The sequence below is a fragment of the Rhododendron vialii genome, chromosome 2a, assembly GCF_030253575.1.
Source record: "Rhododendron vialii isolate Sample 1 chromosome 2a, ASM3025357v1".
Taxonomy (NCBI): domain Eukaryota; kingdom Viridiplantae; phylum Streptophyta; class Magnoliopsida; order Ericales; family Ericaceae; genus Rhododendron; species Rhododendron vialii.
The window spans coordinates 1,308,592-1,335,929 of NC_080558.1; the positions used below are offsets into that span (position 1 = coordinate 1,308,592).

The following is a 27,338-nucleotide window of genomic DNA, read 5'->3' on the forward strand; positions in this document are numbered from 1 at the left end:
CTCTCTCTCTCTCTCTCTCTCTCTCTCTCTCTCTCTCTCTCTCTCTCTCTCTCTCTCTCTCGTTTTCTTTTGGCAGTGTGTTTTACGGCGTTTTATTTTCTACAATTTTACTTGCAGGCTGGATTGCTTAGTGCATACATCATCAAAAAGCTTTATTTTGGCAGGTTTGTAAAATGAATGTCATGGTGGTTAATCTCCCTTATGTCACTTATTCAACCACAAATTTTTTGGTAGGCTAGCTTGTGAGAAAACAAAAGTCTGGTCAATTGAGTGACAATAACAGGTACAATTCACCAATGCGGGCTATAGAAATGGTGCAGTTGCAGGTGATTAAGATCTCCAGTTATCTCTGCTTCTGCACCTAATATGTTAGCACAACATTACTAGTATAGGATTGTGGTCATGTTGGCTGCAATATTGGGGATGGAATCAGTGTGATTAGCTTTTTATCATTTAGTAGGGCTGCTACTTACACTTCTCATTCCATTCTAGACACTCTACTGATCGTGAGGTTGCACTTATGATGCTCATGGCTTACCTTTCGTATATGCTCGCTGAAGTAAGATTTCTCAAGCTTGCACCTATCTGCTATTTCTTTCGTCATTGTTTTTGTTTTCCAGTTTTGTGTATGTTCAGTGTCGTAACCTTGAAAGTTTTATCTTGCAGTTATTCTATTTAAGTGCCATTCTTACTGTTTTCTTTTGCGGAATTGTGATGTCCCATTACACCTGGCATAATGTCACCGAGAGTTCAAGAGTTACAACCAAGTATGATTATTGCTATTTCCTTTTGTTCCTTTTTTGGCTTGGTGTCTAAATTTTTTGTTGCTTTTGAACATGTTTGCAGGCATGCTTTTGCAACATTGTCATTTGTTTGTGAGATATTTATCTTTCTTTATGTTGGTATGGATGCATTGGACATTGAAAAGTGGAGATTCGTAAGCGACAGGTATGGTTTGTATGCAAAAGATAATTTGTCATCATTATGAATAAGGAAATTTACATATGCTTATCTTACAGTACCATATTCTTTGCAGCCCTGGTACGTCAATTGTGGTGAGCTCAATACTGATGGGACTGGTTTTGATTGGAAGAGCAGCCTTCGTTTTCCCATTATCGTTTATATCCAATTTGACCAGGAAGACGCCGTATGAGAAAATTGGCATAAAGCAGCAAGTATAACCTTGTCATTCTTTTTACGTATTTTGATTTCGTTTAATTATTTGCTGTTAGTAAGCATCCTTCTTAACTTTTACCCTCAATTTTCCAGGTTACCATTTGGTGGGCAGGTCTTATGAGAGGTGCTGTTTCTATGGCCCTCGCGTATAATCAGGTAACTTGTATGCTCCGTTCTTTCTATTTTTTCAGAATGAGTTTTGCAGATTTTTTTTCAAAACTTTACTTGAAAATAAAAAGACTGAATCTTCATGTCTAATTCATCTTTACCGGAAAGGCTTTTCAACATTTGAAAATGTGTTCTTTCATGGTTTTCTAAAAAAAAAATTAGTATTCTTAAAAAATTATAACAAACAAGTTTCAAAAACTGTTCCATCAAATAAATCTGTTTTTTCTTTTTTTTTGGCTTTTTGGAAAACATATGTGCATGTGTATCAATGTCATATGTGGTTCTTGGGATTTGTTCATGCCTGTCTTTGTTTTGCAGGGATTTCAAGCCCCTTTTTGTGTAATTATCATATAATCTGTTCAAACTTTTCATGCATGCAGTTTACAAGGGGAGGCCATACCCAGTTACGTGGGAATGCATTCATGATCACAAGTACCATCACGGTTGTTTTGTTCAGCACAGTGGTAAGATATCTTTACGTCTAGTTACAGCCATGGAAGGCAACCTGTAGTATGACTTGTCTGCCATAATGAAGGGCTGGACCTTAAACAAATCATGTTAGAAAGAGCCCAAGAGAATTTTAAGGCTGCGTTTGATATTGGAGTAGTGGGGAAAGAAGGGACAGTGAAAATCCCTCCATAGATCTCTCTCCTAATCTGATGACCAAACACAGGTCAATATTCTAGTGCTGTTACCATGTTACTATGATTGTTCAAAACTTGCCTCAAATGCAAAATGTGTGGGTCATAGAATTCCATTTGCATTGTCTCTCACATTTCCTTTGGCTTCAAAATTAAACTAAATGTGGAACAGCACAATAAATTTGTAAGGATTTAGCCTGAGGACATATATTCTGTAATCATTTGGGTAGTCTGACCTTACCCATATTGAATACGAACCTTTGGCAAGCAAATTTAAGGGTAATAATTTCAAAATCCTATCATGTTTTCACGATAAACACCTAGATAGCTAATAGTTTTTCCTCCCTACCATCATTTGCGCTTCTGGGCATATTATGCAGGTGTTTGGTTTGTTGACTAAACCTTTGGTTAGACTCTTGCTGCCTTCACCAAAGCAGTTAAGCAGAGCGCTCTCCTCGGAGCCCACAACTCCCAAATCCTTCATCGTGCCACTTCTTTCCAATGGCCAGGATTCAGAAGTAGATCTGGCTCCCCACGTGCCTCGCCCATCCAGCTTGCGGATGCTCCTAGCCGCCCCCACTCATTCTGTCCATTATTATTGGCGCAAATTCGACAATGCGTTCATGCGGCCCGTTTTTGGTGGGCGGGGCTTTGTACCTGTCATTCCGGGTTCACCGCCTTATCAAAGTGCACAGGAATTGGACTAAGAAAGCATCCAGAAATGAGATTACAGAACCAATTCCTCGGCGTTTGGTGGGATATGTGATCGTTCGGCTGTCGATTTGAGGCTGTTATTTGTTGATATCTCAGTGTCACTCTTTGGGGGTGCCAGCAAGGGCATCTTACGTATAATGTATTAAATGTATTTTATCCAACATGGGAGATGGGAGGTTGCGCTTTCAGTTCAAATTTCTCAGGGTTCAGTTATCCATCAAAGAGAGTTACACAGGTCTCCGGTAAGGCATTGCCGTCTTTCCGACTGTATTTTTCAACCTGAAAATCAGAATACTATGCCTCTTTGTGTAACATAGTGTTTGATGCAGTCCAAGTTTTGTAGATTTAGTTTTGCATTATTGTACAGAAGAACAAGTAGGGAGCCCTTGTCATTTTTGCTGGTTTGTAATTTTGTCCCAGAAAGATTGTTCTAGCAAGAATACGTACTACTTTTTGTTTACAGACATATCGTGTTGGCATCGTTATTTGGCTTCTTTTTTCCTCAAAATACGTCATTTTCTTGCTACGTACATTTCCAAACGAGACAGCAACATGTCAGCGTATCAACTTTCTTTACATAGTCACTGTTATAAACAGAGTGTTGATCCAATGTCCACTTCTAAATATATAATCCCTTGCAGGCTATTCTTGGATCTTGCATTTGCGCAGGGATTTGCGGAAAGAAAAAGAAAATGCAAGGAAGATCCAAACGAAGCCTTAAACATCCAAGCAGTTTCAAACTTAAGTAATACACACTCCTCCGTCCCTAACGGTGTAGGAGGTATCCGAGTGTAAGACTGACTTGTGCAACCAAGCAAACAAAAAGGAGAGGGAAGTAGACTTGAACCGGTCTTCTGCCCACAATGTTCTTCCTTAACCGTGCCTGCAAAAATTAAATGAGAAGTCAAAACTATGGAACAAGAATGAAGTGGTCTTTGATTCATATTGATAATTTATTGTTGATGCTATATATGAGTTGATATATATGAGTCGATGATTAACAATCTCATAGGGTATCAGAACAGGTCATAGATCTTGTGTGCGTATCACATAGCTTACCAAATGATTAACAAATTTGCATGGTTTAGCTCGATTAAAGAGAAGAGTCTGACTAATAATAAAGTTATCTATCTTGTTAACAGCTTAAGCTGATGATTAGCTTGTTAACAATCTAATAGTTGCCCCTGAGGGAAAGCAATGAGAGACTCAGTCAGAAGCTTCTAAAATGGTGGATTACTTGTAACATGAGATGCAATTGAAGAACAGATACAGATTCTAAATATAGTTTCGTTGCTTTGGTTATCTTCCCAAAATAACCGCAATAAACAAAGAATTAAGAAGAGAAATATGAATCTTTGAACTGCAACAAATGCTAACATGGCAACTGACCAGTTCTTTCTTGAGTGTTTCCTACTCTTGAATGTCCGTGCTCCTCTCTTCAGTTAACCTTTTTATGGTAAAAGCAGCGTACAACAGACCCCACAAGGAGATTGCTCCTCTCTTCAGTAAGCCTTTTTATGGTAAAAGCAGCCTACAACACATCCCACAAGGAGATTAAAAGATGCACACGAATTTCTAACAAATTGGAAAACTGAATCATGTGAAACAAAAAGGCAAGATTCTTTGGCTTATTCACCGTTTTATCACTGCATTTCCTTTTTATATGGATGTTTGTCGATGTATTTTGCTTTTGCTCTCTAGTGTAGTGTGCATTAAGTCGTTTAATTTTCGTGTATCAGCTGCACACAATGGATTGTAACATCGTGGTTATTAATATATCTACTGGAATATAGACACCTTAACTAATTAGCGAAATCCCGCAAGTCACTAATTTGTCAGAATTTATTCCTTCATTTCTTCCCTTGTCACTTTCCCGCTCAATTCCTTCCCTTCCCCCAACTCTGAGGATGCTACTACTGCACAGATATACTCAAACACTAGAATATTCCAAGAACAAAAAAATTCCACAAGTCCGTCAACGTGGAGCCATACCTCAAACGAAACTAAAAGCCACTTCCCATCTCTATTCTCCTAGAAGAAAGCTCCGTCACATCTAAATCCCTCATCCCTAAAGGAAACCAGTAGCAACAACACTGTCGTGAAAGAAAGACTAACCTCACATACCTTTGATTCCAGCACATTTATCTTTGACTTCAGCTCCTCAATATCTTTACCCAACTTCAGTACGGTAGGTCTTGGCTTAGCACCCTTAGATGGGCTAAGATCTACTACATCCTTCAAAAGCCAGGACTCCTCCATAACATCGTCAACATCCGTGCGATACTGGCACTAGTAAAGAGTGGTTATGATAAGTACAAATTCATGACAAAACATTTCCATGTCTGACTTTCACTATTCTTGAGTGCAAGGCCAACTAAACAAGGCAAATTCTCTCTTAATACTTAAAACAAGGAAAAAAACAATCCAAAAAAGCAAATGAGACTGCCATATAGTGGATGAGCTTCAATAACCAGTGCTTTCAGTCTAGTTATCGTACTTGCAAAATTATCTAACCATCATTGGACCACACTACTCATTAGGTGGATAAAAGCTGCATAACAAAGATCAAACATTATCATGAGTATCACAACTCACCATACACAATGTTCCGATGGTTTTCATCGAGTTTTAAACTTCTCCCCCCAAAATGAGGTTTTCTGTTAATTGATTTTTTTCATTGGTGAAAGTGGGTACTATTGAGTACAAACAAATGAGCTCGAGTCCAGGTGCCCTCTTTGAACTTCTACAACCACAATTTGCATATGAGTACACAACTCACCATAGGAGGAGGAAGATTCTCGACTCCAGTCCATAGTTTATCTTTCTGTCCAGAAGTTTCATATGGTAGTTCTTGCTTCGTTACTCCATTACTTTGTAGCAGTACCGGAGATTGAGGGGGACTAATCAGCACAACCCTTAGCTTACTCTCTTCAATGTGTTTGCCATTATCTTTCGCAAACTGCCACAAGAAAGCAATAATAAACAATGATGAACAACCTACAAGAATCTGTAACCTCAATCCTTACCATGCCAGACGTGATATCATCTTCAGTAGTCCAGAGGGGTACAACTGTGCTTTGAACGAGAAATTTATCCCTGCACTGCAAATCAGAGGGTGCTGATCGTTGAGCCTGCATAGTGACTGCATCATCCAAAAAAGAGGATGAACGGGTAACTAATGACATAAGGTAAGAATTGTATTACAAAACCAAAACCAAAACCAAAACCAAAACCAAAATCAACAACAATAACCATGTCAGTTAATGAAGATAAGAAACTAAATAGCTCATACAGTTAAGAAAGGGTAAGGGGGAGGACCATTTCAGAATGATCCAATCTGAATCTTTCTACTAAAACTTATAAACTTCTCCAATTAGTAAATTGCTTTCCTATACATACTTTAATAACCTCCGAAAAGGAGCCGACAAGGTGGCACTGTTTATGAATACAAAAGTGTAAAAGAACCACAAAAGAAGTGATGTTACAGGAGAAGAAAACACATATACTACACATTGCAAACAATTACCTGTGAAATCGCATTTTGACTTTGGTTTGACGACTCCGGTGTTAGGTCGCACACAATATTTCTATGGAGATGTCGTCTTCAACTGCCAGTATGATATTCCAATTACATAAACTTCCATCAGAATATGTTCACCAAGTAGATGATTGAGCGACTGGATAGAGTTGATATACAAGATACAAGACAAGGAAAATTGGTAACATAATATAAGATATACCATAATCCAGAAACAAAAACAACCACAGTCAAGCAATTAATCACCGGACCTTGAAAGCGACATAGTGATCAGAGGTATTGATAAGTTGAATTGCACATGAACTTCGTTTCTTCAACTCAACTACAGAAAGGGAGACAGAGAGTCATCTTAGTTTTTCAGATTAAGAGATAACATGTAAACGGAAAAAAAAAAAACACCAAACTAATATGGAAACTATAAAATCAATAATAGGTTTTTCTGCTTGATCAGCAACGGCTAAGAAAGGGGAGGGAAAACACCTCCACATTGTAAAGCAGGACAAAGGACTAAAGAAACAAAATATTAAAAAGAAAATTTAGTAGTACCACCACACATAAGGAACAAAAGAAGAGAGGAAATTATCCAGGCAAACAGAATTCAAACATGCGAGTCAAAAAGGAAATTTTGTTCAATTGAAGTTCGATTAGAAATTGTAAGCACATCAATGTCATCAGTGAATTTGCTAAGAACTAAGAAGTGCATATTGTTCTGTATGCTCCGGAATCTCTTGCCACGGCACCTAAAGGCTAAAACCAATACAAGGAAGCCATTTAATATCAGGTCATTTGCTTTCTTATCTAAACTGACTTTAAAACTTCATCATCCCATTACTTATTAGGATGCCAGACGTTGACCCACTCTCCCTCAGCAGGGAGGTGATTATTGTACTAGGAATGGGCATTTCCCTCCCCACGGTACAAATACTTACTCTCTGACATGAACCTCACTATTCATTCAAAATGGTGAAAGGTGATCTGTGAGTTCTCCCATATGCCAAGAGATGCCAACAAAGGCAAAAGGATTTCCCCAAAGAAGAGGCGTTTTGCAACAAATACACTTCAGTTGGTGATGAATGAATACACAGTTAGATGTTCAAAAGAAAGAAAGAATACGCAGTTCACTAGGCCTAACAATGTTAGAAGAACTCGATATCATTCGACAAGGCTATACATAATATACAACTGTAATTGACAGCAACAGCATCTCAAATGGGCTTAAGAACCTCCAGCTACCAATATTACATTGCTTCTTTTTCTTGGCATACTATTTTATAGATAAGGTAGCTAAAGTCAGAGATACGTAGATAGAAAAGGCACCAGAAGTCTTTATACTTGTTACTTGCAAGTGAAACAGCAACTTCCGACTAAAACACGAAGTATTGATGAACCGAAACAAATATTAAACAAAAGATGCAGAAACAAGAGGGAATTTTACTCCTTTTACATACATGTGAACTTGAGTTCACAGGGCTGAATATCCAACAGTGTAGTCATGGTCCCTCTTTCCCTGGAAAACAAAACAATCCTAGTGGAAGTTGTAAATCCATTTGAGAAATACCAATTTCTGTCTCCAATCATGAACGATTGAAATAAACTGTAAATGTTGAACAAATTAGAATTCAACAACCAAGGAAGAAATTAAACCTCAAGTAAAGCTTTCAATGGAAAATGGAAACCCCAAATCCAACAAACGTAATCATTTTCTTGAATCTTGACAGATCAAAGCCAAAATTCACCAACTACATATTCGTGGAACAATCCTCTTGTGACTCATCCATTATGAAAAGTGCATAGTTTTCTATCAAGCCCGTGTTTGATTGGTCGTACTTACTCCGATGGGGTATGTAATCCCATGGTAATAAATGTGCGGGTATTACTTAAACCACCATCCTCAAGGTATATCGTATACCCCTGCCTTGTGCAATAGACTCCACTACTTGTCGCCTTTGAATGCCAAAAATGTGGTCCCCATGTATTTGTAATCCAACCCATGTCTAATCCGGCCATCCAAACAAGCCCTAAATGCATATACGCATATAGATATGCACATACACGTATGGTCATGCACACTCACTCACACTGATCAATTTCGCAACTAGCATTTTTTGTACTAAAACTCCATTGCCTGTCAATGACTCAAATGTCAAGTAAGCGCCACCGCTTCCAACGTATGTTTGAGAGTTCAAATCTTTGGAACCGCGAAATTTGAAAATGAATATCACTTAAAAAACTATATTGGTCGAACAATTAAATCGACTAAAAACAGTAGAATCAGAATGGAAAAGAAACAATAACGACACTGAAACAACCATAAGCATATGTCATCGGAACACAATTCACATAGCAAAAGGAGAATACCAAAGAAACCGATAATTTGGATGCGACAGCATTGTCTCTAGACTCCATCCAAACCTGTAATATTCTTTAAGTACTCATCAACTACAGGAATCACTTAACACTTGTTTGATTTGCCATTTTATTTGCTTATTCGTTTACTTTACACAGGTGTAAGCAAATAAGATAGTTTGCTACACATTATTTCTTACTCTCTTTTTTTTTTTTCAGAAAAATAAAGGCAACTGAACTGACAAACCAAACGAGCCCTTAGTTTTTCACTAGACGTACACACACGTATGAACTGTATACATATACTGCATACATATGTATATGCTGAGAGAGAGAGAGAGAGAGAATTTCCGGCACAAATATGTATATATATTCATCAACTTTTTTTTGTGGTTGCCAATATTGTATACGTGAGTAGAGGTTAGTGGGGTGTTAGGTGATGTTTCGGTGTACTCCTAAAAAATACTTATTTACAATTTTTAAGCTTAAAAAAGCTTAAAAATAATAGACTTATTGAAATCAAAAAATATGCGATATGGATCTTGTTTGATAGAACACATCCCTGAAAAAAATTGAAAAATTATTTTTGTTAGTCCATTATTTTTAAGCTTGAAAATAAATCATTATTTTTTAAATACTTATATGAAAAAATGGAACGAAAATATATTAGTCAACAGGAAATTTCAGATGTTGTTCAGACTTGTGGAAAGTATTGTAATCTAAAACTTGTAATTTGTTCTAAAAGCAACCTCTAAACGGAATACCAACTCTAGCACCAGCTTTCCTAATTTAAGCTTACAAAACATTTTGGTAATGCCGTTCAAAACCCCCCCCCAAAAAAAAGGGTAATTACTAATTATTAAGGATGATAATAATCTTAGGAAAGAAAACACACAAAAAAAAAAAAAGAGAGTGAAGGAATCATCTTTACCAATTTCTCTGCGTCGATATGACACTACCCACTCTCTCTCTCTCGCTCACAAAATTTGTTCAGCTTGTACCATTAGTCTTTTGCTTGAGGCGGCGTTTGGAGAGTGGATCGCGGATTTACAGGGATACATAGAGGAGAACGAAAAGGTTGATCGATGGAAAAAAATTCAGTGAGCCCGCTCGGCATATCCCAATCGTTCATTGTTTTATGGACCCACTCAATCGTTCATTGTTTTATGAACCCACTCGGATTTGGAGACGGTAAAAAAATGAGAAAATTTCAATCTAGATCATCTAAAAGTGCATTTATCTAAAAGTGCATTTGACGGTCTGGATGTGCACCGAAAAATTCTTCCATGGAGAGATAAGAAGATGATTTTTTTTTAAAAACTTCTTTTATTTTATGATGATCCGAACCTAGCGTAACGATTTAAGAATCCTTGACGTGGATCAAGGGCATCATTCGCTATTTGTACGTGGAGAAACCATAATTACATGGTTGAATTATGCGCGCTCTCTCTCTCTCACCAGCGCTTAGTGCCGTTAGTTGCCTACCACTCCCTTCCATCTAGGATGCGGAGGTTTGAGCCCCTCCGTGTGTAGTTTGGGGTCAGGATTATGGATAATCTCTACACCCATTGTGCTAACCTAACAGATCCCGCTCCGTTAACATACTGTGGCCAAAAAAAAAAACTCTCTTTCTCTACCCTCATTAATCAGAAAGATAGCTTTTGATTTTTGAAGATTTTCCAACATGATTTACCAAAATAACCCCGCGCAAAAGGACAGAAAAGAAGAAACTAGAGGGAAAAAGGACATAGAGGAAATGGTGAAAAGTCGAAAAACCTCAGACTGCACGGATGGTCGAATGCCATGAAGCTGTGCCCAATTGCCTATAGGACTAGGCATGCTCTAGCAAGAATACGAACTACTTTTATTTACGTACGTATCGTGTTGTGAACAAATACCCAAACCAAAATCGATACGAAAGAGCAGAAAGAAAGAACTCGGAAAAACACACGGCATCGTTCTTCTTTTCCTCAAAATACATCATTTTCTTGCTTCGTACATTTTCAAACGAGACAGCAACATGTCAGCGTATCAACTATCTTTACAGAGTCACTGATATAAACAGAGTGTTGATCCAATGTCCACTTCTAAATATACAATCCCTTGCAGGCTATTCTTGGATCTGGCATTTGCGGAAAGAAAAAGAAAATGCAAGGAAGATACGGCTTGAATTTGTGGAGAATCCCTTACCAGTTTGTGACCTCCCTCTACAAACAAAGATCCAAACAAAGCCTTGAACAATCCAAGCAGTTTCAAACTTAAGTAATACTATATACTTCTCTGTCCCTAACAGGGTAGGAAGTATCCGAGCGCAAGACTGACTAGTGCAACCATGCAAACAAAAAGGAGAGGGAAGCCGATTTGAACCGGTCTTCCACCAACAAAGTTCTTCCTTAAAAGTACCTGCAAAAATTAAATGAGAAGTCAAAAGTATGGAACAAGAACGAAGTTGTCTTTGATTCCTATTGATAATTGTATTGTTGAAGCCATAAATAATAAAGTTACCCTCTATAACAGCATAAGTTTTTCTAGGGCATTAGAACACGTCATAGATCTTGTGTTCATATCTCACAGCCTTCCAAATGATTAACAAATTTGCATGTTTTAGCTCGATTATAGAGAAGAGCCTGACTAATAATAAAGTTATCTATCTCATTAACAGCTTAAGCCGATGATTAACTTGTTAACAATCTAATAGTTGCCCCTGAGGGAAAGCAATGAGGGACTCTATCAGAAGCTTCTAAAATGGTGGATTACTTGTAACATGAGATGCAATTCAAGCACAGATACAGATTTTAAATATAGTTTCGTTGCTTTGAGCTAATGACGGGAGGATAGATTTCTCCGTAACTAGGTGATCTTCCCACAATAACCGCAATAAACAAAGAAATAAGAAGAGCATGGCTTCCCTCCAGTTCACTCGATGGTACTGCATTGGCATTTTTGCAATACCAATATTAATGGGAAAAAACTTTTCTTATTCTTACGAAGCAAATACCATTTCCTATTGATTTGTCCCCTGGACTGGACCGAGAAAGAGTTGAGTAAGCAACTGACCAGTTCTTTTTTGAGTGTTTTCTTCTCTTGAATGTCCGTGCTCCTCTCTTCAGTTAACCTTTTTATTGTAAAACCAGCCTACAAAACATCCCACAAGGAGATTAAGAGATGCGCATGAATTTCTACTCAAATTTGAAAACGGAATCATGTGAAATAAAAAGGCTAGCTGCACACAATGGATTGTAACATCGTGGTTATTAATATATTTCTTGCTCTTCCACCCCAAAAAAAAGTGCTTTGATGCACATTGTAACACCCCAGTACCCCACCCACCATATATGTAATAATCGATCCCATCACAATGAATATATGTACTGGAATATAGAAACCTTAACTAATTAGCGAAATCCCGCAAGTCACTAATTCATCAGAATTTATTCCTTCATTTCTTCCCTTGTCACTTTCCGCTCAGTTCCTTCCCCTCCCCCAACTCCAATGATGCTACTACTACACAGATATACTCAAACACTTGCACACACATGTTGTGTGGAGTGCAGTATGTGTGAACCCCACACAACATGTGAGTTTGTGTGTGCAAGTGTTTGCGTTTGTGTTTGTGTATGTGTGCATAGTTCTAGAATTCCCTCCACCCATAAGACTCATGTATACCACTTTTTCATTCCCCACCAGACCCGGGGAAAGCCACCTGCAAAACCTACAAATATAGGTAGCCACATCAATAGCTTAGAAAGACTTTATTATGCTCCGTGGCACCCATGAACTACACAACATGTACGTTATTCATATAGTTCTCCTCAACATATTGATACCCAATTTCGTTAACCCAAAACATCACAAATAGTCAGGTTGGGTATTACACACAATGCCCATTCATAGGCCTTCTTCAGTCTTGGAAAGCACTGGTTGAGGAAAATCCTAAAGCTATTGTAAACAAACAACCCTGCAGGATACCATATGGAGTATTATCACTGGTCACAACCACAATAACTGATATTTGCAAAGAAGCCATCAACTATGATGTCCACCGTGGGACATTAGACAGAATAGCACCCAATATCCTTAATTAATAGCTAAAAGGGTATTACTTGAAAGGTTTTTCTCTAACAGAAGCGTCTCTTTCTTTTCTCCCCAAGCGATTTAGGCGATTCAACTCTAAGGGTCTTCTACCGCCGCCGCTTGCTACCCGGGAGGGGAGGTGCCCTCCTTCCCTCCTCCCCTCAGGTCCGACTTTCCTCTCTCATCCCCCCCCCCCTCTCCCTCTCTCCTACCCTCTCCTCCTCTAGATCGTGTCCCTTACCCTCTCCTTCTCCGATTTTGATGGGCTACAGCCTTCCCCGGCGTGGGAGGGTGAGGCGTTTCATCTCCAACCGGTGGTTCCTTGTCGGTATGCCTAGTGGCGTGGGTGTCTTGTCAGTCATGGGTGGTTTGGTCTGGTGGCATTTGGTCTAGATCTGGTGGGCGTAGGTGGTGGGCGGTGGGCGGTGGTCGGGTGGTGTTCCGGCAGTCTTTTCTAATTTATGTTTTGCAGGTTTTTTTTTTCTTATATTCAAAAAATGATCAATGAAGATGGCGGTATTGATCAATTGATCAGTGGTGGTTCAATCCGGTGGTGGTGAGGTGGATGTGGCCCTCATGGCTGGGTTGCTCTGGTCGTTTTGTGTGCCAAAGTCCGGTCGGCGGCCACTCCGAGCTCTCATTCGGGCGCGGGGCCAACAGTTCGTCCTTCTGGGTTGTTGCTATTGCTGGTAATCATCGGTGGTGATCATGTTGGTGCTGGGGTTCGATTGGGGCTTGCTAAGATTGGTGGTGGTTTGCTCCCTTTTGCCTTGATTGCTTTGATTTTCATTGTCGTAGGCCAGGTTCTGCCGTCGGTCTCTACATCTAGGAGAGGTCGGCTTGGCTTAACAGTGAGGTTGGTTTTCTGGTAGTTTGTGCGGCGGTGGAGATTGAAGTGGTTAGGGTTTGGGTGCTGGTTTGGGTAGGCCGGTCCTTGGGTGGACCGGGTTAGGGTGTTTGGGCTCTTATCTGTTTTATTTGGGTGTTGGGTTGAGCTTTAACATTTTTATTATTTTGGACCCTTGTAGACCTTTGGGTGGTTTGGTTTTTGCCCTCGTGATGTATCATCCAACTTTTTGTTGGATCCCCTTCCCCTTTTCCCGTTTTTAATAAAATTTCATCTTTTGCAGATCAAAAAAAAAAGGGGTATTACTTGAATATTCCAAGACCAACCAGTCCGTCGATGTGGAAACATACCTCAAACGAAACTAAAAGCCATTTCCCATCTCTATTCTCCATTTCTCCAAGAATCCCTAAAGGAAATCATTAAAAATGACACTGTTGTAAAAGAAACACTAACCTCACTTAGCTTTGATTCCAGCACATCTAGCTTTGACTTCAGCTCCTCAATATCTTTACCCAACTTAATTGCGGTACCTTCCATATCCTTAACTGGTCTTGGCTCAGCACCATTAGATGGGCTAAAATCTACTACATCCTTCAAAAGCCTCGGCTCCTCCATAGCTGGAGCACTTTTGACATCGTCAACATCCTTGCGAAACTGGCACAAGTAAAGAGTGATTACGATAAGAAGAACTTCATGACAAAACAATTCCATGTCAACTTTCAATATTCTTGAGTGCAAGATCACCTAATCAAGGCAAGTTCTCTCTTAAATACTGATTAAAAGAAGGGAAGAAAAAAAAAAAAAGCAATTCAAACAAGCAAATGAAACTGCCATATAGAGGGATGAGCTTCAATAACCAGTGCTTTCAGCAGAGTAATCTTGCAAAAAACATCATTGGACAACACAATTTGTTAGGTGGACAAAAGCTGCATACATGAGTATCACAACTCCCCATACACAATGTTCCCATGGTTTTAATCGATTTTTAAACTTCTCCCCCCAAAATGAGGTTTTCTGTTAATTGATTTTTTTCATTGGTGAAAGCAGGTACTATTGAGTACAAACAAATGAGCTCGAGTCCAGGTGCCCTCTTTGAACTTCTACAACCATAATTTGCATATGAGTACACAACTCACCATAGGAGGAGGAAGATTCTCGACTCCAGTCCATAGTTTATCTTTCTGTCCAGAAGTTTCATATGGTAGTTCTTGCTTCGTTACTCCATTACTTTGTAGCAGTACCGGAGATTGAGGGGGACTAATCAGCACAACCCTTAGCTTACTCTCTTCAATGTGTTTGCCATTATCTTTCGCAAACTGCCACAAGAAAGCAATAATAAACAATGACGAACAACCTACAAGTATCTGTAACCTCAATCCTTACCATGCCAGACGTGATATCATCTTCAGAAGTCCCGAGGGGTACAACTGTGCTTTGAACGAGAAATTTATCCCTGCACTGCAAATCAGAGGGTGCTGATCGTTGAGCCTGCATAGTGACTGCATCATCCAAAAAAGAGGATGAACAGGTAACTAATGACATAAGGTAAGAATTGTATTACAAAACCAAAACCAAAATCAACAATAATAACCATGTCAGTTAATGAAGATAAGAAACTAAATAGCTCATACAGGTAAGAAGGTAAGGGGGAGGACCATTTCAGAATGATCCAATCTGAGTCTTTCTTCTAAAACTTATAAACTTCTCCAATTAGTAAATTGCTTTCCTATACATACTTTAATAACCTCCGAAAAGGAGCCGACAAGGTGGCACTGTTTATGAATACACAAGTGTAAAAGAACCACAAAAGTGATGTTACAGGAGAAGAAAACACATATACTACACATCGCGTACAATTACCTGTGAAATCGCATTTTGACTTTGGTTTGACGACTCCGGTGTTGGGTCGCACACAATATTTCTTTGGAGACGTCGTCTTCACCTGCCAGTATGATTTACCAATTACATAAACTTCCATCAGTCCCCCTTTCACACAAAGTATCTTCAGGTTAATGTAACCTTCATCAGAATAAGTTCATCAAGTAGATGATTGAGTGACTGGAGAGAGTCGATTGACAAGATACAAGACAAGGAAAATTGGTAGTATAATATAAGATATGCCATAATCCAGAAACAAAAACCGCCACAGTCAAGTAATTAATCACCACACCTTGAAAGCGACATAGTGATCAGAGGTATTGATAAGTTGAATTGCACATGAACTTTGTTTCTTCGACTCAACTACAGAAAGAGAGACAGAGAGTCATAGTTTTTCAGATTAAGGGATAACATGTAAACAGAAAAGAAAAACAGCAAACTAATACAGAAACTATAAATCTTCAAATAGGTTTTTCTGCTTGATCAGCTAAGTATAAGAAAGGGGAGGGAAAACACCTACGCATTGTAAAGCAGGACAAAGGTCTAAAGAAACAGAATATTAAAAAGAAATTTTAGTAGTTCCACCACAGATAAGGAACAGAAGAAGAGAAGAAATTATCGAGGCACACAGAATTCAAACATGCAAGTCAAGGAAATTTCGTTCATTTGAACTTCGATTAGACATTGTAAGCACGTCAATATCATCAGTGAATTTGCCAGAACTAAGAACTGTATATTGTTCTGTATACGCCGGAATCTCCAGCCATGACACCTGAAGGCTACAACTCATACAAGGAAGCAATTTAATGTCAGGTCATTCTGACCTTAAAACTTCATCATCCCATTACTTATTAGTTATTCGGATGCTCAAACGTTGACCCACTCTCCCTCAGCAGGGAGCTGATTATTGTACAAGGAATGGACATTTCCCTCCCCACGGTACAAGCACTTACTCTCAGACATGTACCTGACTATTCAATTCAAAATGGTGAAAGGTGGTCTGTGAGTTCTCCCAGAGGGCAAGAGATGCCAACAAAGGCAAAAGGATTTCCCCAAAGAACAGGCGTTTTGCAACAAATACATATCTGTTGGTGATGAATGAATACTCAGTTAGATGTTCAAAAAAAAGAAGAAAGAACGCGCAGTTCACAAGGCCTAACAATGTTAGGAGAACTCGATATCATTCAGTAGGTGATGAATGAATATGCAGTTAGATGTTCAAAAAAAGAAAGAATACGCAGTTCACTAGGCCTAACAATGTTAGGAGAACTCGATGTCATTCGACAAGGCTATACAATAAACAACTGTAATCGACAGCAACAGCATCTCAAATGGGCTTAAGAACTCCAGCAACCAATATCTCATTGCTTCTTTTTCTGGGCATACTATTCTATAGATAAGGTAGCTAAAGTCGGAGATACGTTGAGAGAAAAGGCATCAGAAGTCTCTATACTTGTTTACTTGCAAGTGAAACTGTAACTTCCGACTAAAACACGAAGTATTGATGAACCGAAACAGTATTAAACAAAAGATGCAGAAACTACAGGGAATTTTACTCCTTTAACGTACATGTGAACTTGAGTTCACGGGGCTGAATATCCAACAGTGAAGTCATGGTCCCTCTTTCCCTGGAAAACAAACCAATCATAGTGGAAGTTGTAAATCCATTTGGGAAATGCCAATTTCTGAGTCTTATCACAAACGATGGAAATAAACAGTAAATGTTGATCAAATTAGAATTCAACATCAAAGAAAGAAAACCTCAAGTAAAGCTTTCAATAAAAAATGGACACCCCAAATCCAACAAACATAATCATTTTCTTGAATCTTGACAGATAAAAGCCAGAATTCACCAACTACATATTTGCGGAATGTGGAACTGCCTCTTGTGACTCATCCATTATGAAAAGCACATAGTTTTCCATCAAGCCCGTGTTTGATTGGTCATACTTACACCAATGGGGTATGTAATCCCATGGTACTAAATGTGCGGGTATTACTTAAACCACCTTCCTCATGGTATATGGTATACCCCTCTCAAGTGAAATTGACTCCACTGCTTGTTGCCTTCAAATGCCAAAAATGTGGTCCCCATGTATTTGTAAAATTGTAATCCAACCCCCTGTCTAACCCGGCCAACCAAGCAAGCCCTAAATGCATATACACGTATAGATATACAGATACACATATGCTCATGCACACTCACTCACGGTCACACTCATGAACTTCGCAACTAGCATTTTTGTACTAAAACTCCATTGCCTTTCAATGACATGATAAATTAAAACTCAAATGTCACATAAGCGCCACCGCTTCCAACTTATGTTTGAAAGTTCAATTCTTTGAAACCGTGAAATTTGAAAATCAATATCACTTAAAAAACTAGATTGGTACAACAATTAAATCGACTAAAAACAGTACAATCAGAATGGAAAAGAAACAATAATGACACTGAAACAACCACAAGCATAAGTTATCGGAACACAATTCACAGAGCAAACACAGAATACCAAAGAAGCCGACATTTTGGATTCGACAGCATTGTCTATAGACTCTATACATACCTGTAATATTCCTCGAGTACTCGTCAACTACAGGACACACTTAGCACTTGTTTGGTCTGCCATTTTATTCGCTTATTATTTGTTTCCTTCATGTAAGAAAATAAGATAGTTTGGTTCACATTGCTTCCCTCTTGTTTTCTAAGAAAATAAAGGCAAGTGAACTGACAAACCAAATGAGCCCTTAATTTTTCACCACACACACACACCCCTATATGCTGTATACATAATACATATACTGATATACATATACATACACGTATATGCAGAGAGATAGGGAGAGAATTTCGCACAAAAATGCCATTGCTTGTTTCCGATTTGGTCTCTCACTTAAAACTAAGATTCGTCCAACAAGTGAAACAAATAGGAACAGAAGAATCAAAAAAGTGAAGAAAAACTAGTACCGACACTGAAACTTCACAAGCAAAATGTCGAACGAACGAACAATTCACAAGAGCGAGCAAAAGATACGTACAGTACCAACACTAGCGAGTACTAGGTTTTTGTTGCTTCTTCTCTCTGTTGATTTTAGTCCTTGATTGTGAATTCGCTTCCGCTGGAGTCGATAGTTGGTGGTATCGGGACAGAAAATGGAGAGAGAGAGAGAGAGAGAGAGAGAGAGAGAGAGGGTTGGTGATCTGAATTCTGAAACACGGTTGTGATGAATTTGTATTGGGCGGTTGTACCGTCTTTTTTTTTGGCTGTTACGTTATGGTTTTGGCGCCGACGTACTCCGCGCTGCTCGGCTTGGCTTATCATAAGAAAGTTGGCTTCGTAACTCAGGCCATCGTATAAAAGGCCATGCTACGCAAAAGATTCTTAAAAATTAGTAATAAGTACTGTAGGACTTATTTATAATTTTTAAATTTAAAAATAATATATTTATGAAAATAATTTTTTAGTTTTTTTTTCACAGTTCAAAAGATCTTATCGAGATTTATCGAACAAGATTCATATTACATAGAAAAATGATTTCAGTAAGCCTATTATTTTTAAGTTTAAAAATTACAAATAAGTACATATTTTTTAAGAACCCTTAGCAAAACACAATCTAAACCAAATTCAGTTCAACTAAATTATTAGCTTTTTATTTGCCTTCTCGAATCTTCATCTTTCTTTCAAACAATTTTTCATGAACCTTTGATAAGCTAGACTAATTCAGAGTCGTGTTTTTCTTTTATTTTTTGTTTAGCATTTTAACTTACCTATTCAAGAATCGAGTTTTAAAAAATACTATAATATTAGCTTGGACACAAAAATGCATATGTAGATGCATCGAAGCAAATTGATGCATGTAGGTCTCATAATGCATTCGTAGAACTCATATGCATCTGAGGACTGCCGGTACATCAGTCATTTGTATTCACATACGTCCTCGCGGCTGCTCTTTAAAAAATTAAGCCAAGCTCAGGCCTTTGAAGAGTTCACTTAATTAATGGCTTTTTATAGCCGTGGTCCCTCGCAGGCTCCAACCCACACCAAAAGAGGGAAAAGTTTTAAAAAGCTAGAGCAAGTAGAAAACTCTACTGCGGAGAAAAACGAAAAGACAAAGAAAACTACTTTCTGATAATTAAAAAAGAAAAAGAAAAATCAACTTTAATTTAGTACTATATAAAAGCACTTTTATCATATGCAAAGCGCGCAATACAAAAAGTAATGCCAACAGTAAAGCGCTTTGGTAACTTCCTTTTTACAGAGAGAGAGAAAGAACTTCGGTAACTTTTGAATTTAAAAGCATTAGGTTTTTTATGGATTGTTGTAATTTCGAGTAGCCATGGAAAGTTCGTCACCATCATACCATACCATGTATGTAATGGGAGAGGATCCCGTCCAGTCCAATCCTTCTTTTCAACCAATTGGGTCCAGTTTTGAACCATTTGTGAGTTCTTCCCGAGCCAGTGGCAAAGGCAATTAGTGGGGGGAGTGGCACATGTCAGTATGCCACCCTCAGGTCCAAAAATGTAGGTCTGCGCAAAAACGCTCCCGCAACAGAGAAAAATTGTCTGTTGAAGGCTCTTCAAGGAAGAGTATGGGAAAACCATGAATAATACATGGAGAAACCAAAAAAGCAGGGGAGAAAAACACGTCTGTTGAAGGCTCTTCAAGGAAGAGCATGGGCATTCTTGAGGTGAGAGAAACATTTGCTTCACAACTTTACTCATTTCAGTGAGCCTTTTAATTTTCCTTTTCATCGTTCTGGGGAAAAAAACTTGCCACCAAACTTTCTAATACCCACCAATATTGACATCCTTTTTCTTGGGCATGCCTTGAGTTGGGCCATCTAAATAGCATGCCACCCCCTAGGCCCTATGGTTAGCCCAACCAACTTGTACTCTAAAGGTTTCGTTTGATTCAGGGATTAGGCGCTTGGGATGGAATTATGCATGTGCGCTTAATCCCGCGTTTTCTTGCGTTTGGTTCCCGCAAGAGACATAGGTGCCAATAAGATTGGTTCATCAGCTGATGAATATTAATGAACAAATACTGGTGTAGGAAACACGGACAAGCAAAATTTTGCTAATATGTCGGGAGAAACTTGTTTCGGCCTAAACCCAAGGGATTTGGCATAGTGGATATGAGAAAGCAACCAAGAAGTCGCTAAGTTCGATTTTTATGGATGTTTGTCTGGTGGTTAACTTTAGCCCCCCGTAATTAGCCAAGGCCTATGCGCATACGCAAGTTGGTCTGGACATCCAATTATTAAAAGAAAAAACTATTTTCGGCCTATCCTTTGGTAGTTGGAAGTTGGAACTGAACTTGGAATGAAGGCAAAAGTCTCTAACAATTAATCTTCATGTAGAAAATTTGTCCAAGTCGAAGGATAAAGATAGCTGCAAAATTACCGGACACAAATTTATATGCATAACATACACGTACACGACAAGGTTTCACATACAGAAATCCTAATCGCATGGAAAATTTGCAGGAACCACTCAAAGAAAAACTTGTTTGGGTTTATTTTGGGTCCTACAAAAATCTAGAAAAATATTCATAAATTTTTGAATATCATTTTATGGGCCCTTTGAAAAAATCAGCTCCAATGGACATCGGTAAGTATTACTTTTGGATTCATAGGGGCGAACTGATTTTTTTAGATTTTTGTGGAACCCGAAATGGACCCAAACGAGTTTTTTCTTATGTGGTTCCCTGCAAATCTTCCTTGCAAATAGCAAAGCCCTTCCACTAAAAATATCAAAGATACTATTTAGTCCATTTAGATAAGGAGAATCAATTGTCTCGAATGGTGAGTGTTTTTGGACTAAATATCAGAAATACTGTTCAGTCACTAGCGTGATACCATCCTAACTATGATCCAAAAGAATATTGTTATAATTGTAATTTTCCATAACCCTAAATATTAATCCATTATAGAAATCCGTTAATTTCTAGCACAAATGTAGAGATTTTTATGTTCACAGAGCTCGTAGTGAGAGTTATTATTAAGTGTATGATAAAAATCCGATAGCTTAAGGGGTTGTTAAGTTTAATTATACCATTGTGATTTTTTTTTTTTGAACAAACATTGTTAATTTTAAAAATCTGATAGTTTTGGTTATGCTATAATAATGAATACTCTAAAAAGAGAATTCCGCACCACTGATATTTAACATATACTCGCTAGTAAAGTATGTAGAAACAATGTCTGAAATTTTATAAATTCTCAATCACGTATTTAGGCACCAAACCTTAAAGCAACTAATTTTGGAGAGAAATTAAGCAATTAATTAATATTCCACGTTAAATGAAAGAGGAGTAGAAGACATTTTGGTAACACGCTCAGGAGTGATAAACGAGCCAAGCAGTTTGTTGATCAAAGTTTGGTTTATAAAATTAACGAGCTTCATAAAAATGTTCGAACTTAGTTTGTTCATGAGACGAGCCGATCTTAAACAAGCTTTAATTAATCAAGCCAAACACAAATTCATCTCGAGTAACGAGTTTCACAAAATTGTTCAAAGCTCTGGTGGTTCATGTGACAAATCGACTTTGATGATCGAATCCATTCATGTCGTAACTTACGATGTACAAATCACTTTATCAAAAAATAACTTCCTTCGATAATCACAACTACATAAATTTTATTCTGTTCTCGTAAATTAAATAAACGAAAATTGTTGAATTCGTATCTTCATGAAAAATTAAAATTCGTTTTCTTGCTTGCGGATGTGCGTTGATTGAATGATTTTAACAACAGACAAAACAATAGTATGATTGAATAATGTTATATTAATTTGATTGGGGGAACAACATATTTTAGGAATTTGGGTACAATTGCATTTCACTAGTCAAATTGCTACTACGTTTTTTTTTTTAAATGTGATTCTTTATATATATGTTCTTATTATTTGGTTCTTCGAGAGGCGCGGGATGAGGATTCGTTGAGATTTTACGAGTAGCAGAACTAGCTAGAATAGTCTAATGTGTAATAATCGAAGCTCTCTCAATGGTTTCTTTTGTCTTTTTCTATTACAGTGAAATCATATTGCATCTTTCATGACGATGAAATTTTCTTTTCTTTTCTTTTATTATACAGAAAAACAAGCTCAAGGATTTTGATTCAGTTAGTTGGTAAGCCTGCTCCCTATACAATTAACAAGGATTTGATTTTTGAGATCAGACCGATTTACTGGCATTTGATCATCCGGGAGAGGATTAGTTGGGGGAGAGAGAGCTAGCAAGGGGTACCATGGCTCGAACCCCCAACATGGCTAAGAACATAACAAGAGTGTCACCACTAGGAAACTCAAAACTTTGGTTGAAGTGCCGTAAGATGGCCCGAACATCTCTTACCGTAGAAGAAAAAAAAACAAATTAAATTTTTTTTTTTGATAGTACTTCGGAATTATACAAAATCAATTTCTGTCGCTGGGCTACAATTGCATTTCACTGGTCAACTGCTACTACGTTTTTTTTTTAAGTTCTTTGTAGTATGTTTAATATACACACAAAAAAAAAGTGTTTAGATCAAGCACCATAATATACATCGGATGCCGTTGATTCCTCCAAGAGACCCTCGTTTTTTTTTTTTAGAATTTTTGGACGGCTCGGATCGGCTGTCCAGTGGCCGGAGATTGCCCAATGCAGCCGTCGGTACGATTTCGGTGGGGTGTGATCGATACTGTTAGACTTTCTGTTAATTTTATTTGGTTGTCATACGTTGAGATTCTGTGAGTATTAGAACTAGAATAGTCTAATGTACTTTTCGAAGTTCTCTCAATATTTTTTCTTTTTCTACTGTATAAAAACGAAAAGAAAAACAAATCGAGAGGTACTCTTCGAACAATCATTCTATCATCACATCCATTTACACACTCATTCACACACCCACACTCACAATAAAGATAGAGCCTGCACACACTACACACCCAGTGTTTGTGGGTCCATCCTTATTGTGAATGTGAATGTGTAAGTGGGTGTGGTGTTAGAATTTTCCCTCTTCGAAACCCTCTAATACTTTTTCTTTTTCTACTGTACAGAAATGAAATTTCCTTTTCATCTAGGAGTATTATGGAGTATGTAAAATCAGCTTCATGGTTAGTCCGGTCGGTCTGTGAGTTTGCTACTCACATGATTGGCTAGGGTCTAATTCTTTCTTGTGAATTCTCTGGTCGCAGAAGGGATTACCTGCTTTTAATTAGACCGGGAGAAAATTAGTTGAAATGCACGTAAGTTGACCCGAACAGAACCCCCATAGTTAAACCGAAACCCAAAAAAAAACAGAAAAAATGATTTTATTTCGCTGAGCAGTCCCTGTCACTCCCTACAACCGAAACCAAACACTCCCTATCTCTCGATGAAAACAAAGCCAACACTCTCTCATAAATAAAGAGTAGTTGTAGCTCTCCCCCTCCCTGTCTCTGTAGTTTTACATCACAATCTTCGTGTTCTCCGCTCTCCTCTCTCTCTCTCTCTCTCTCTCTCTCTCTCTCTCTGATTTCCACTGCCCTCGGATCTCTCTCTCACGATCCATCAATGGCCTCCGTTACTGGGTTTTCCATTCCCATGACCTCTTTCGCAGGCTCGCTCAAGCAAAACCAGGTAATTCCTCTCTCAGATCCCTCCTCACATCTGCTCTTATTTAGATTTGTAGCTTGGGAAAGGCAACAACAATACACACACCCTATTTGGGTATGCACCCTTTGAATCACTTTGAATTCGTTACGGTTCTTATGAGATCGTAAACATTTGTATAAAAGTTTCGCAACATTAAGTCATTAACAAGTCATTATATTTGTTTTGAAACTCATAACATCTAGTTATAAATTCGTAACATACAAAATTGAATGAGTTCAATCTAATGTTATGAGTCGATCTAGAGATGTTTTTTTAATTTGGTGAGGAAGAGTGTCCAATGAACCGGAGTAATCTCTCCAGTCCCTCTCACAGCCCTTTCCACGCATTTGCGTGAGGTGAGGTGGCCCCAAGGACAAATCGTTGCTCGGGGGAATTGACCTTTTGACCTTGGAGTTATTGATACAGAGATGTTATGAATTACTATACGGAAATTAAGAATTCAAAGACTGATTTTTTATGAAATTTTATGTATAGTAGTATCGATTTAGGGTGATTCAAGGGTGCATGCCTCAAGAAAGAGGGTGTATCGTACTCTTTGTAGTTTTTATTTGAGTTGATTGACAGGAATTATGAATGTTTTCTTTGTTGAACTATAGATTTGATGTAATTTCGTGTATAATTAGATTTGACTTTAGATTATGTTAATTTCATTATGAATTTTGCTTCGAATTTTTCCGATCTTTGGCTTCATCTTAGTTCTGTACCGAAAGTTGTGTTATTTGCATTTGTTATTGGGGCCTTTGGGGTGTGGGTTCCTGTATGACTACAATCCTTTGCATGAAAGATTAAAAATCATTCACATGGAGTAAAATAGTTATTGATTGATGATTGACAGGGATTGATCCTTAATATTGAAATATTGTTCCGGGCTTATGATATTCCGAACATACGAGAGAAAAAGTACGAATAGATTAATTTTGACCAAATAAAACCCTCATTTGACTTGTAATATAAATAAGGGAATCAAGAAGCATGATCAATATACTATTTGCTTTGGACCTTTGGTTGTTTCCGGGTGGAAATTTCAGCAATTCTCATTAAAGAATGTTTTAAAATCCTTCCATTTGAGCTACAATCTATCCAGATGGAGCCTTAATTCATTTCTCGGTACATGTTTGTGCAAGCCATGAAAAGAAAAATTGGAGTTCAGTTTTGTTGTGCTTTTTTTGTTTCTTTGTTTATTTGTAAATCGGATCTTGTTATTGGATTGAGCAGGTACCCATGAGGATCTCAAGTCTGAATTCAGCGTCTCTGTGCCTCCCATCACTTAGGATGCGTCCTGCTCGCTTTCAGATTTCATGTGCGGTATGTTCTGACTGCGTGCCTTCTATTCTTAAAATACCATTCAATGTTCTTTATATTGTACAGATCAATTGACGTGAAATCTCCCTGTTTGTTCAAGTTTCTCTTTACATTAGTAGAATTTAGATGTTCCGCCGCTATACACCCTGCAAAAGAATTCTATTTCCATACCTTTTTTTTTCCTTTTCCAATTATGATTCACTTACATTATTAATGTGTTAACAAATGTGGCTGCATTCTTTTTATTTGCCTTCGTTCGCTTTCTTCAAGTAGGAATTGCTGGGTGATCGGCAATAGAGATAGTCTGTTGGGAGAAAGTAGGGACCTATTTCTCAAATTGCAGTTATGTGTTCTAGGTTAATCAGGTAGAAATAGCCGGGGGATTGTCACAATGCAATACGTAATACGTATCTCTGCAAATTTTTGGACCTTTGGTTGGAAAGGGCAACATTAGGTCTTTCATGCTATGCAGAAAGTATAAGCTGCAATTATATTTAGCTTGCGAGATATTTAACAGCCCTTGTTCATTTCAGTCGGCATCCATACAAGATATAAAATTTTCATTCTTGATGTATACACCCACATATACATATGAATAGGTATATGCAATGACATAGCCAATGACGAGGATTGTGATTTGTTTGAGCAGGCCAAGCCAGAGACAGTAGACAAAGTGTGTGAAATAGTGAGGAAACAGCTGGCACTAACGGCTGATACTGCAGTCACTGGAGACTCAAAGTTCACTGCTCTTGGGGCTGACTCTCTTGATACGGTATACAACTTGTACCCATGAGACTCGGTTTACAATATTGTATCTTTCTATCATCAATAAGTGTTGGCTCAAAAATTGTTTTCCAAAAAAAAAAAGTGTTGGCTCAATATAAGAAGGGGTTTGGGCTGTGTGCTAGCCTCCCAGTGAAGGAAGGTGCGGCACTGCAAGTTAAACCATTTAACCTCATTTGGAATGATGACATTTTCCTGCATCAAAATCCACAGAATAGACGTCTATCTTATGGCCCTTTTTCTGAGCAACCAGCTAAACATGACTTTAACAAAAAAAAAAAACACAATTATTCAACTAGTTAACTAAATTAAACATTGGTTATTATACTCCATTTTGATGAAAAATATCCTTAAATCTGTGTTACTGTTTACCTTCTCATAAACTTCCACATTAGCTATGCTATGATTTTGTGTTTAGGCTGTCTTTGGATGACAGAATTGAGGGATTTATTGAGGGAAGAAGAAAGAGGGAAGCAAAAGAAATAAGTAAAGCTTGTTTATTTCATTAGCATCTTTTTATTCAAAACCTCTTCCCTTCCGTTGTGAATTCCTTTACAACTCCATCATTCAAATGCATCCTCTAGGAAACGCCAATTTCATATGTTCCTGTACAGGTGGAGATTGTGATGGGACTTGAGGAGGCATTTGGGATCAGCGTGGAAGAAGAAAATGCCCAATCTATTGCCACTGTTCATGACGCTGCGGAAATGATCGATAAGATCATTGAGGCCAAGGTTTAATAAACTTCCCAGGGACACAATCATTCAGGTTTCTCTAGGAAAGTTATTTTTTCTTGTATCACCTAGATCTTGGCAACTTTGCTCTTCAATGCTAGTAGAGCTTCCAGTGTGCTTGTTAGAATGAAAAAACCCTGTGTTTTTCTCTGTTCTTTTGCTTTTTTTTTTTCTTCAGAAACCTACTCATTATGGTTCTTCTATTTTGGGGTGTCTTTGGGTTAAAGTCGACTCTGAATGTGTAATGGGGATTGAATAAATCTTTTTCCGCTTATATATGTGGTTCTACAGTTTCACGTACGCGCGTCACCTTGAGATTGACCGAAAGATTTCCTCTTATTTAAGTGTCACTGATGATTGTGCGTAGTCCGTATAATAGATGTTCGATTGACGTCCTCTTATGAGATTTTGATCTTTATCTTGGGTAGGGGAAGGGAAAGAAAAGGGAACACCTGGAGAGAAAATCCTGAAAGAAGCTTAGGAGGTGTTGGGCTTTAGGGG

At 38.1% G+C, this 27,338-nt stretch overlaps 3 protein-coding genes and 2 pseudogenes across 8 annotated transcripts in view; 3 read left to right on the plus strand and 2 right to left on the minus strand.

Moving 5' to 3' along the window:
- Positions 1-3,184, plus strand: part of LOC131317710 (sodium/hydrogen exchanger 2-like) — a 66,026-nt pseudogene extending 62,842 nt beyond the window's left edge.
- Positions 1-3,701, plus strand: part of LOC131317703 (sodium/hydrogen exchanger 1-like) — a 67,843-nt gene extending 64,142 nt beyond the window's left edge. For 2 of the 3 annotated variants that reach the window (XM_058347273.1, XM_058347274.1), the window contains exons 8-15: positions 118-164; positions 493-559; positions 667-767; positions 847-948; positions 1,037-1,175; positions 1,270-1,332; positions 1,725-1,808; positions 2,366-3,184. In XM_058347273.1, coding sequence (XP_058203256.1) covers positions 118-164; positions 493-559; positions 667-767; positions 847-948; positions 1,037-1,175; positions 1,270-1,332; positions 1,725-1,808; positions 2,366-2,692 — 930 coding nt within the window. In that variant the 3' untranslated portion in view covers positions 2,693-3,184. Of the gene's footprint in view, positions 1-117; positions 165-492; positions 560-666; positions 768-846; positions 949-1,036; positions 1,176-1,269; positions 1,333-1,724; positions 1,809-2,365; positions 3,185-3,340 lie in introns of those variants that run through there. The other variant, XR_009197379.1, reaches the window with a different exon arrangement.
- On the minus strand, positions 3,086-18,555 carry LOC131317711 (vesicle-associated protein 2-2-like; annotated as a pseudogene).
- Positions 10,548-18,557, minus strand: LOC131317709 (vesicle-associated protein 2-2-like). Of its 4 annotated transcripts, none has more exons than XM_058347293.1 (9): positions 18,237-18,288; positions 16,952-17,010; positions 15,675-15,745; positions 15,365-15,446; positions 14,888-15,003; positions 14,641-14,820; positions 13,958-14,158; positions 11,641-11,718; positions 10,548-10,986 (listed from the first exon to the last, which is right to left on the minus strand). In XM_058347293.1, the coding sequence occupies exons 1-9, from the start codon at positions 18,245-18,247 to the stop codon at positions 10,870-10,872; spliced, it is 915 nt and encodes a 304-aa protein (XP_058203276.1). In that variant the 5' UTR covers positions 18,248-18,288; the 3' UTR covers positions 10,548-10,869. The 4 variants fall into 4 exon arrangements, with proteins under 4 accessions (XP_058203276.1, XP_058203272.1, XP_058203275.1 ...); XM_058347289.1 differs by lacking the exon at positions 10,548-10,986 and adding an exon at positions 11,138-11,554 and having other exon boundaries at positions 11,614-11,718; positions 18,237-18,303; XM_058347292.1 differs by lacking the exons at positions 10,548-10,986; positions 18,237-18,288 and adding exons at positions 11,140-11,554; positions 18,424-18,557 and having other exon boundaries at positions 11,614-11,718.
- Positions 18,558-23,716: 5,159 nt separating this feature from the next.
- Positions 23,717-27,137, plus strand: LOC131317717 (acyl carrier protein 1, chloroplastic-like). The gene is made up of 4 exons (XM_058347299.1): positions 23,717-23,982; positions 25,234-25,323; positions 25,970-26,092; positions 26,718-27,137. Exons 1-4 carry the CDS (start codon positions 23,917-23,919, stop codon positions 26,841-26,843), a joined length of 405 nt encoding a protein of 134 aa, XP_058203282.1. The 5' UTR covers positions 23,717-23,916; the 3' UTR covers positions 26,844-27,137.
- Positions 27,138-27,338: the final 201 nt, after the last annotated feature.